We start from the raw sequence: 12095 nt of genomic DNA, 5'->3' as shown, positions 1-12095 counted from the left end.
TTTAGATAAAAGCAAGGCCTGGTACCAAGCGGGAGCTGCCTGCAGGCTCCTCTGTTGCAATGAGCTGGCTGAATTTATCCTGCTGCCAAAGGATTTGTGCAGCACAGCACAGGCCTGAAGGCCAAGCTGTACACGCAGCACAACACAGCACAGACCTGGGCCTACTCAGGTTAACAGTTATGTGGATCACTGACTCCTTGAGGTCTTCCCACCAGGATCACTACAGAAACTGAAAAGCAAAAAATCATCCTTGATGTTTATTAATTCATTTAACATTGAATTGCATTGGTATTAATAAAAACAACACTATGAAAGGAGACAAGCTGTTTTGTAGAAAGTACTAGAAAACAATGTATTAAAATAGAGATTTTTTTTAAATTTTATTTTTAATCTTAAACAGGCATGGGTTGTCTTTGTATCTGCTCTGAAATACCTAACTCCATAGTGGGTAATACTAATAAAATTAACTAAATATACCTAGAAGATAATGATAATCTCCTAAGATCAGTAAGTCATTATCAGTGCACTCCAGAAACATGGATTGCTTGTGACCTGCTGTGTTGCCCTTTCAGCAGATATCAAAGGCTTGCAAACATGAGGCTTCTTCCCTTTGAAGAAGGCCTCATCTACTACTACTTCCTGATCAGGCAGTCTGTAACCAATACCCACCCCAACATCACATGCATTGGTCTGCCCACTAATCCTGATCCAAAAGCTCTTATCTATCCCTAGGCAGAGCTCCAGGCAACCCTGCTCCTCCTTCACAACTCTCACTCCTTGCCTTCCCAGCCTGTCCTTCCTGAAAAGCCAGTATCCAGCCATTGCAGCACTCCAGTCCTGTGAGCTATCCCACCATCTCTCTGATCCCAATGAGGTTATACACCTGCAATTGCATACAGGCCTCTAATTCTTCCTGTTTCCTATGCTGTGTGCATTAGCATACAGACACTTCAGAGAGGCCCACACTCACGCTGTGCATACACATGCACAACCTTACTAGGCACCACTAGCTAAACACTGCTTCAGCAATTAAGCTTAACAGCAGGAGTTCAAAACCCTCCCAACCCTGGGAAGATGAAGAGCTAAGAAATGAAGAAGCATTAATTATCTGAGTTGCAGCCTACATTAAATTAGCTTAAATGTACTTGGCTAAATGATATTAACTTAGAATGTGCAGCAGCTGTGCCTACAGTGAGATCATAACAGACAGGTACTCTGAAGAGGTTTTGGTTCAATTTTAATGCTTTCATGTGAACCTGGTTAATTGGAAATAAATGCTCAACACGTTGCCAGATGAGAAAAATTGGAGCAACATATTAGCTCCAACCACATGATGCCAGGGTAGACATTTATCTTCCCTAATTATGTTGTGGATTAAAATTTAGTACTTAGAGTTTAATATTTTTATGGTTAAATGAGAAAGGTACACTGTAGAAAAACACCAGCAGAAAACAAGATCCCACATATCCTTTTAAATTTAATTTTTCAGACAGAAGTTATCTATGTACAATCAATGTGCATTGTAATAATTCTATTAATAGAAAGCCATTAAACTCTAAAATATTAACTGACTGCATAGCACATTTGACATTATTGCCCATTTTAAGAGGGAAAACAAATATATTTCCAATAAATTTTGGCTGATTTGGATTCAGAAGAGTTCAGATATTGAACACTCCTCCTTTAAAACCAGTGGACTGGAAAAAACTTCCAGATCACAGTTTAGCTGAATATTTCCCACCATTTCATTACAACAAATCACAATATTGACAGTTTAATAGAAAAACAAAACCAAATCATATATCTGAAGGATCCAATATAAAGGGGGCACTAAATAGAATAAAAATGTTCCCTTTCCCCATTTTTGCATTCTGAACAGTGATTTCATAAAGATATTTTATTAAAAAGTGTTTAGTATACTGACTTTGTTTCATACTTGTGACAAGAAAGCTTGAGTTGGTGGGGAAAGGAACAAGCAAAAAAAACCAAGCTCATTTACTTAGTTTGCAATAATTTTCAGCCATTTATCCATTTATTTTGTAAAAAGGCATTATTACAACTGATCACAAACAGGAGAAATCCTGGCTATTTTACAGTTATAGGTACGGAACTTAAATATTCAAGCTTGTGATGAAAAGCGGCAAGGTGGTTGCGGTGTACAATGTAAACAAATAGCTTTGGAAAGTGAACAAAGTCCTTGAGAATTCTTTACTAAGAAAACAAAACAAACTCCTCATTCTTTCCTGAAACATGATCACAGGTCAGTGTTTAAAAACTCATTTTCAAACATAATTTAAACTGTGTTCAGCCTAAAAACAGTTTTATGAGATCCAGTCTGAATGGGGCAGTGTTGAGGTCCCTGTAAAAGTAAACATTTTCAATTTCTTAAAGAGGGGAAGGGAAAAAAAAAAAAAAAAAAAAAGAAAAAAAGGTGCCACAACATTTGCAGCACAGTGCAGCATAAACTTTAAATACAAAAATATTTTTCTGTTGTTGGAATAATAGACCTTGCATCCTGGAAAGAAGTAACAATACTGCTACTGACAGAATATCCAGTCCGTATCTTTCAAGTCACATAAGGCAATTACTGTGTTAGCTTACTGTATATGGCTAAAAGAAGGTCCAGAAAACATCAGTCTTCGTTATGTTTTCCGGCTACTCCACATATGTTCAGGTGTACTTTTGTGATCTGATGAGTGTTCAAATGGAGATCTGTGTCCTAAAGGAGATCTTGAACCATAAGGAGACCTCTGATCTAATGGTGACCTTGGGCCACTACCAGAAGCTCTGTGGTCCATTTGCCAGTCTGAGTGGTACCTATAATCTCTGGAAGACTTATGATGGCTGTACTCTGAAGTGGAACGGTGATCTGAATGTATCCTGTGGTCTGAATGGGAACGGTGATCTGAATGAGGCCGACTGTCTTTTAAACTTCCTTCCAGGTTTGACCTGTGATCTCTGCTCCTGTGGCCATCCAACTTTCTATGTTTACTATCACTATAGTATCTGAAAAGATTTACTTATATTAGTATTACTGAACACACAGTAAGAATTACAATTATGTCAATTCAACAGAACTGCATTAGAGAGATTTCTTTGCAATTCTGCATTACTCAGAAAAGATACTTTGGTGCTTACTACAAGCATACTGCAAAACCAGGAAGGGAATTCTTAACAGCTTTTACAATTGCTGAAGCAATTTACCTGCTGTCTTGTTTATAGTGATCCCAGTCTCTATGGTCTTTTCCATTGCTGAAGGCTGAATAGGACCTTTTCCTAGAGTCACTTTTCTTATAAGCATCCCCCTGATGCCTATCCTTATGATGATCATGGTATTGTGACAAATGTCTATCAGAAGAATAACTGTCCCTGCTACTGTCATCATGGTTTGTATTCTCTTTCAGTCTTTCAACATCTGTTTAATAAAGCAGAGGTTATAAGGAAGTCTCATACACTATAAATTTTTTTTCTTAACCAATTCAAACAGCACTTCTACCTGTCAGATTTAAAGCAATTTAAGAGCATTATAATTTGACAGAAACAAGATCTAAATAATTGAAAGACAAACACACTAATGTGAGTGAACTGAGAGAAACCTCAGAAATAAATAGAAGGCAAGCAAGCTAGAAATGTAGATATGTAGGGCTGAGAAACTAAAATTTTCCACCTTACAGATGGAATGTAGAGGATCAGTGTGGTCCAAATGAGCAGTGAGTAAAGACCAGGTGCCTTTAGTAGAGCATTTTTAGAAAGAATGGTAGAAAGTTCCTCTCTAAGGAGAGATAGCCCTAGCACAAACATCAGTTTTAGATGTATACCTTGTTAATGAAAGGTTTTTAAGTGGTATTCCTAAAATACATTATACTCATTTTAAAGCCACGATAACATACTCAAGGTTTTAAATAACATGATATAAAAACAAATATTACAAGAAGGCAAGTGTGGGAGCATAGAAAAACAGTATTATTGTCAACAATAAAAGACATCCCATATAACTGATTGCTATCCATGACTTCAGGGAATATCTTTCTTATGATATGGTGACATTACAACTGCTACAAACAGGTATAGAGCCTCCAAGAAGTTTGCAAGTGTTGAGTTAGCCTCTCTCCCTCCTCAAACTTGAATACAAAAAAGTGCTGGGTATTTTTAAAATAAATAAATTAATTACAAAAGAATGGCCAAATAACTTGCTACTAAAATCAGTAAGTATCAAGTTCAGCCCATGCTCAGTTGAATTTCATCAGCAAAGTAGTGAAGTTACGCTAAGTCAGCCTATCCCTATGATATCCAGCAGTATGGGAGTTCTAGGAGACAGTTTTAAGCTTATTTCATTTTACATACTGTCATTTAAGATATCCAGCACAATGATATGCTTGAGATTTCTTACCTGGATTTCTAATTACATGTGTATTCACGTTGCTGCTAATATTCTGGTCACTGTGTTGCTAAAAAGAGACAAGTACAAAAACTGTCATTGATAAATCCCAAAGTTGCATCTGAATCCTTCAGAAAATATCCTAAGAAAACAGACTAGTTTACTATGAACAGTAAAATACACTTCAAATGTATTGAGTGTACTCATTTGATACTTAAAAAAAGGGTTTTAAAACTTAGAACATATATTTGTATATTTAGTCTGAAAGCATTACCTGAGATTCTTGGCGTTTTTTGATTGCATGTTTATACAGCTTGTGCAGCTTTCTGGCATCAAATTCTGTAAACTTAGAGACAAAAATCCACAAGTTTCTGAGGAAAAAGAAAGAGAGGTTATAATTCTTCCATATATTAATTTTAATTGTATCATACAACAGAACATGGGCTTAAATGAAATTATTTCAACAGTACTTCAGTAAACTGAAATCACTGTAAAGTCTGTTACACAGAATATTACCTAGCTGCACAGCAAACATTACTTGGCTGTATTTCAAACATCTGAGATATTAGTTCCTTTAATAATTTGTCATTTTGTAATATCTATCACAATGACTGCAGAATGCAAAGTGCATGAAAAATAGTATTAATGGAAATTCTGTTAATAGAATGATTTGTGCAGTTGCATAAAAATGCAGTTTTCAATTTCTTGTGCAAGTCCTCTGAAAGACTGTTTGAAATATGTCAGAAAACTTGAGTATTTACTACTCAGTAAAGATTCTTCCAAACTTGAAATCTCTTGCAGTGTGCAGAAATTTGACCTACGTGCCGCATTTCCTACAGATATCAGGGACAGGATTTTCCACAGAATTCCAAAGCCTGGTCAAAGCTTTTGAAACCAAATGAGAAATCTGAAAGAGGATGGAAGTAGCATGGCAAAAACTTTGATCCTAATCTATGCTATGAAAGATGAAAGGAAAACAGATCAACTCTTTTGGTGTCAAGAAGCCAAAACCCTAAAGAAAACATTTGCTTCTATGATTGCAAACACCAGATCTAAAGTCTAGAATTCTTTTAGCAAAGTTTACAGGTGGAGTGCTTAAATGACTAAAGACTACTACTGTTGTAATTAGTGTTTAGTTCAGAAACATCTCAAGTGTGTAGGCTTGAGAAGGATCTATCTGCTCTTTCACTGTGATGATTTAAACATTAGTTTTGGCCTAGAGGTTTGCAAAAGTAGATGCAACCAGCCAACGGTGTGCCCAATGACATCTGTATAAGAAATATAGAATTAATACCTTTACTAAATTCTATGTCTTAAAGAGGGATGAAATACATATTTTAATAGTCTATGTATGGTACTGCAGCATTATTATGAATTTCCACTTAAAGAAATATAATGTTTACCAAGGTGTCTTTAAGACATGGATAGTTTTTGTATTTCAGTTCACCCTAATATTGTGAAGTAAAGCAAGTATGAACAGCAGAAATATTCTATGTTAACAACAGTCTGCAAGGAAATTAAACACTTGACTGAGTGTCATATATGGAAGTGCAGGACAGATTTGCAAACATAAAGGATTAAAGTACACATTATGATAAAACTAAGTCATTATTTTTTCTGAACTTATCACCTCACAGATGCTTAAGAACACTTAAAATTCTTCTTTCATTTTGAAATACATCTCTGAGTATGTTACGATAAATGTTTTTTATAAAGTCATAGTTAATATCTGATTTCATTTTAGAGTATATTTTTAAAAAGAATAAAGGATTCTGCAACTCAAAATCATTCAAACTTCAACATACAAATTTATAATGGCCTATTTTTAGCATAAAAAAACAAACCCAAACCAAACAAACTTCAGTTGAAAAAGCCAGATTCTTTAATGATAAGAACTCTTTTCCACTAAACATTAAATATACTCTAAATAATTATTTTCTGTTTGCTTTTGGTTTTAACTAGTAAGATGACTCCACCTACTGGATTTATAATCATCTTTTTATAAGTCCTTATTTAATACAGCAGAAAAAATACAAGAAAGGGAGAATAAGAAACAAGACAAATAATTAAAAACTATTCTGCTTAATAGAAGCTATTATGAATTTTCCTTTTTCAAGAAAAATCATGCAGAATAACTTACTTCCTCCACTGTTTAATTTGTTCAGGATTTGTGTACTCCTTTAGACATTCAGTAATGTGGTCCCCAATTTTGATTAGGCACTGTCTAGTATGCTCCAGCTGTTCCCTTTCTGAAAGGCCTTTCTCTGGTCTATCCAGTTGTTTCAATGCTGCTTTGACAGGCCTCATTCTTTCTTTGCACTATAAAATGTAAAAAAGGAATACGTTAATTCCAAGGAAAATAAAAAAAATTTTAAAAATTGTCAAACATGACCCACCCTTACTGTGCTATTTATACAGGCAAAGACAGTACTGTTGTAAGCAAAATGAAAAACAAGACTTCGCTCATAGCTCTTTTCATTTTACTACAAAGTTTCATTTGGAAAAAGTAGTGTTTTAAATCCAGTTAAAAATTTACTCCTATATGAAAGCATTAGATTGTATGTAACATATTAACAATGTAAGAAAGCACTAATTTAATTAATATAAAAGATTTTCTGAGGGAAAGAAATTATTATAACTGGGTTTTACAATCATGGGTTTAGCTTTCTGCACAAGACTTATTTTACTTTTTAGGACCTTGAAAGCTATACAAACTCAGTGTCAAGATTAAGTATGAGAATGTTTAATATTAAAATATATATAACTTAAAATAGTAGATACTTTCTGTAATGATGAAACTCAGCATTAAAGAGAGGATCAGCATTCCTTCTCTGAGCAGTTTTTAAGCCTAAGTTCTATGCACATACTGACAGAAAATGAACTATCTAGGATAAAGCTAGTTTAGGTGTGCCCAAATTACTAACAGTGATGACAACACAGATGCACCCAGAGATATATTTCATATGTGCATACTTGAATTTTCACACCAATTGGAACATGTTAATAGTAAATGCAGATAAAAAAGTTAGCATGTTTTAAATTATAGACACTTGCTTGAAAAGATCATTCAACCACAATGGGAAGGTAGACAGATGAAATGCGTATTTTTACCTGTCACAAGGTAGACAAGAAGTCAAATGAGTTAGCCTCAACAACCCACAGCAGTAATTTCCATTTGAAAAGGTAAACACGTGTCGTGGTTTCAGCTGGGATAGAGTTAATTTTCTTCCTAGTAGCAGGCATAGTGCTGTGTTTTGGATTTAGGATGAGAATAACGCTGATAACACACTGATGGTTTAGTTGTTGCTCAGTACTGCTTATGCCAGTCAAAGGCTTTTCAGCTTCCCATGCTCTGCCAGGGGCACAAGAAACTGGGAGGGGGCACAGCCAGAATAGTTGATCCAAAGTGCCCAAAGGGCTATTCCATACCATATGGCATCATGGGCAGTATAGAAACTGGTGGGGGTTGGCCGGGGAGCAGCGATTGCTGCTCGGGAACTGGCTGGGTATCAGTCGGCGGGTGGTGAGCAATTGCACTGTGCATCACTTGCTTTGTATATTATTATTACTGTTATTATTATATTGTTATTATTACTACTTTTGTTTTACTTTATTTCAATTATTAAACTGTTCTTATCTCAACCCAGGAGTTTTTCTCACTCTTACTCTTCTGATTCTCTCCCCCATCCCACCGGGGCAGGGGGAGTGAGCGGGCGGCTGCGTGGTGCTTAGTTGCTGGCTGGGGCTAAACCACGACAGTCCTTTTTGGTGCCCAACATGGGGCTCGAAGGGTTTGAGATAATAACAGATTAACCAGAGCGTATTAAGGAATCTGTTAACAGTTGCGGGTCACGATATTAATTCAGCTGATCTGCACCATGTTCTTTTTTTTTTGCAGTACATGTTAAAGCTTGGTGTTGGTTTGTGCAGTGTGCTATGCTCTGCAGTGATTCATGATCTTTTGCTTGGGAGGCTCCTTATCAAAACCCTGACCTTGAGCATTCTTTGGTATTTGCGTTGTGTACTGAAGCCATTACTGTACTTCAGGTACCACCTCATGGAGAGAGTTAGCAATTATACCTTTTCCTCGGAGAGGCTTGTTGTGGAGGAAATACAGAATGGCACCTTCACTACCTTCTTCTGTAATGCTTCCTCCCTCATTACAAAAAGTTTTCAGTATTTTGAACATCCCTGGGCAGTTAAGATACTTCTGTTGATACTTCTTGGGAATATTGTTTTGGTTTTGACAAAGGTTAGTAAGCAATTTAAGAATATCATCCAGAGATCGGCCCCAAGGCTGGAGAATTATGAGTGGCAAGGTGTGTGGGATAGTATGGGCAAGTACCTAGGGCAGTGGGCACCTCCCGTGTTTTGGATCTTCACCCCTGAACAAGTGCAGAATCCTGAAGAATTAGTAAAGTATTTGGAAAAAGTATGTTGTCACACTGGTAGCTCTAGAGAGACAAAAATCATTGCAACATGCTGGGGGCTGGCCCATGGCTATTGAGCCGTGGTCAACACTATTCAGTACCCTCAAGGGAAAGAGAAAGTCTCTGGATCTGATGACAAGACGACAGGCACTGCGGCTACTCCAACCCCAGTGACAGGCACTGCGCCTAAACCAGAGAACCAACCCGCGCCAGTATCAGTTGCGCCTACAGAGAAGAAAAAATACACTAGGAAATCAGTTCGTTTAGTAAGGGATGAAGATGAACCAGGGCCATCACGAGAACCAGAGGAGGAAGAACCCATAAATGAGATGGTAACCACCCGATCCCTATCCCTGAGTGAGCTGCGAGATATGCGAAAAGATTTCGGTCGTCATCCAGGTGAGCACATCATCACCTGGCTGCTCCGATGCTGGGATAACGGGGCCAGTAGCCTGGAATTAGAGGGTAGGGAAGCCAAACAGCTGGGATCCCTTTCCAGGGAAGGGGGCATTGACAAAGCAATTGGACAAGGGGCAAAAACGCTCAGCCTCTGGAGGCGACTTCTGTCAAGCGTGAAGGAAAGGTATCCCTTCAAGGAGGATGTTTTATACCGCCCAAGCAAATGGACCACCGTAGAGAAGGGTATCCAGTACCTGAGGGAATTAGGCATGCTGGAGGTGATTTATAGTGACCTGAACGATGAGCAGGTACCCAAAGATCCAGACGAAGTCAGGTGCACACAACCCATGTGGTGGAAGGTGGTACAGAACGCACCAGCATCGTATGCCAACTCGTTGGCAATACTGGCCTGGAAAGATGACGAGGCACCAACGGTGGATGAAGTGGCTGGCTGACTCTGGGAATACAAAGAAAGTATCTCTTCCTCCCTACAGGCCTATGTCTCGGCTGTGAAAAAACTGTCTGAAAAACTGTGCCGAGAGTTCCAGCAACTCAGAGAGGATCTGTCCTACTCCCCACCTGTACGGACCAGTGTCTCACCCATTAGGAGTCAATGTCCCTATGCTCAAGAGAGAGGATATAGAGAATACACACCACGGGGCACCCTGTGGTTTTACCTGCGTGACCACGGAGAGGACATGAGGAAGTGGGATGGAAAATCCACCTCGACCCTAGAGGCACGGGTGCGTGAGTTGCAAGGAAAAACTATTAGAAAAGGCGGTTCTCCCAGGAACACTGCAGCTCCGGTTTCCAGTGAGCAGTTCCCCAGACAGAGTAAGAGGGCTAATTTTACTTCCGACCTTAATCAAGGGACTTTTGATTCACATTGCCAAGGAGTGAACAACGAATAGTATGACCAGTGTTAGAGGGGCCCTGCCTCCAGCCAGGTGGAGGAAAGGGACAATTGGGTTTACTGGACTGTGTGGATTCGATGGCCTGGCACATCAGGCCCACAGGAGTAGAAGGCTCTGGAGGACACCAGTGTACAGTGCACCCTAATGCCATCAAGTTATAGAGGGGCAGAACCCATCTGTATTTCTGGAGTGACGGGGGGATCCCAACAGCTCACTGTACTGGAGGCTGAAGTGAGCCTAACTGGGAATGAGTAGCAGAAGCACCCCATTGTGACTGGCCCAGAGGCTCCGTGCATCCTTGGCATAGACTACCTCAGGAGAGGGTATTTCAAGGACCCAAAAGGGTACCGGTGGGCTTTTGGTATAGCTGCTTTGGAGACAGAGGAAATTAAACAGCTGTCCACCTTGCCTGGTCTCTCGGAGGACCCTTCTGTTGTGGGGTTGCTGAGGGTTGAAGAACAACAGGTGCCGATTGCTACCACAACTGTGCACAGGCGGCAATATCGCACCAACCGAGACGCCCTGATTCCCATCCATAACCTGACTGGTAGACTAGAGAGCCAAGGAGTGGATCAGCAAGACTCGCTCACCCTTTAACAGTCCCATATGGCCAGTGCGAAAGTCTAATGGGGAGTGGAGACTGACAGTGGACTATCATGGCCTGAATGAAGTTACACCGCCACTGAGTGCTGCTGTGCCAGACATGCTAGAACTTCAATACGAACTGGAGTCAAAGGCAGCCAAGTGGTGTGCCACAAGTGACACTGCTAATGCGTTTTTCTCCATCCCTTTGGCAGCAGAGTGCAGGCCCCAGTTTGCTTTTACCTGGAGGGGTGTTCAGTACACCTGGAACCGACTGCCCCAGGGGTGGAAGCACAGCCCCACCATTTCCCATGGACTGATCCAGACGGCACTGGAACAGGGTGAAGCTCCAGAACATCTGCAGTACATTGATGACATCATTGTGTGGGGCAACACAGCAGAAGAAGTTTTTGAGAAGGGAAAGAAAATAGTCCAAATCCTTCTGAAGGCTGGGTTTGCCATAAAACAGAGAAAGGTCAAGGGACCTGCACAGGAGATCCAATTTTTAGGAATAAAATGGCAGGATGGACGTCCTCAGATCCCAATGGATGTGATCAACAAAATAACAGCCATGTCCCCACCAACCAGCAAAAAGGAAACACAAGCTCTCTTAGGCATTTTGGGTTTTTGGAGAATGCATATTCCAAATTACAGTCAGATCGTAAGCCCTCTCTATCAAGTGACCCGGAAGAAGAATGATTTCAAACGTGGCCCTGAGCAACAACAAGCCTTTGAACAAATTAAATGGGAGATAGTTCATGCAGTAGCCCTTGGGCCAGTCCGGGCAGGGCAGGATATTAAAAATGTGCTCTACACCGCAGCCGGGGAGAATGGCCCTACCTGGAGCCTCTGGCAGAAAGCACCAGGGGAGACTCGAGGTCGACCCCTAGGGTTTTGGAGTCGGGGATACAGAGGATCCGAGGCCTGCTATTCTCCAATTGAGAAAGAGATATTGGCAGCACATGAAGGGGTTCGAGCTGCTTCGGAAGCGGTTGGTACGGAAGCACAGCTCCTGGTGGCACCCCGACTGCCGGTGCTGGGCTGGATGTTCAAAGGGAGGGTCCCCTCTACACATCATGCAACTGATGCTACGTGGAGTAAGTAGATTGTACTAATCACACAACGGGCTCGAAGAGTGCTGTGGTTTGGATTTAGCATGAGAATAACGCTGATAACACACTGATGGTTTAGTTGTTGCTCAGTACTGCTTATGCCAGTCAAGGACTTTTCAGCTTCCCATGCTCTGCCAGGGGCACAAGAAGCTGGGAGGGGGCACAGCCAGGACAGCTGACCCAAAGTGCCCAAAGGGCTATTCCATACCATATGGCGTCATGCTCAGTACAGAAATTGGGGGGAGTTGGCCGGGGGGAGCGATCGCTGCTCGGGAACTGG

General features: G+C 40.3%; 1 protein-coding gene across 1 annotated transcript in view; it reads right to left on the bottom strand.

Moving 5' to 3' along the window:
- Nucleotides 1-2642: 2642 nt before the first annotated feature.
- The window catches only part of LOC142596415 (chromodomain-helicase-DNA-binding protein 1-like), an 83728-nt gene continuing 74275 nt past the window's right edge, over nt 2643-12095 (bottom strand). Inside the window, exons 32-36 of the mRNA XM_075725518.1 lie at nt 6519-6697; nt 4653-4749; nt 4391-4448; nt 3205-3415; nt 2643-3006 (exon numbers count right to left, since the gene is read on the bottom strand). Of these exons, the coding sequence (XP_075581633.1) occupies nt 2643-3006; nt 3205-3415; nt 4391-4448; nt 4653-4749; nt 6519-6697 (909 nt within the window). The remainder of the gene's footprint in view (nt 3007-3204; nt 3416-4390; nt 4449-4652; nt 4750-6518; nt 6698-12095) is intronic.

Source organism: Pelecanus crispus, chromosome W, assembly GCF_030463565.1.
Source record: "Pelecanus crispus isolate bPelCri1 chromosome W, bPelCri1.pri, whole genome shotgun sequence".
Classification (NCBI taxonomy): domain Eukaryota; kingdom Metazoa; phylum Chordata; class Aves; order Pelecaniformes; family Pelecanidae; genus Pelecanus; species Pelecanus crispus.
This window is presented reverse-complemented; position numbering and strand designations above follow the sequence as displayed.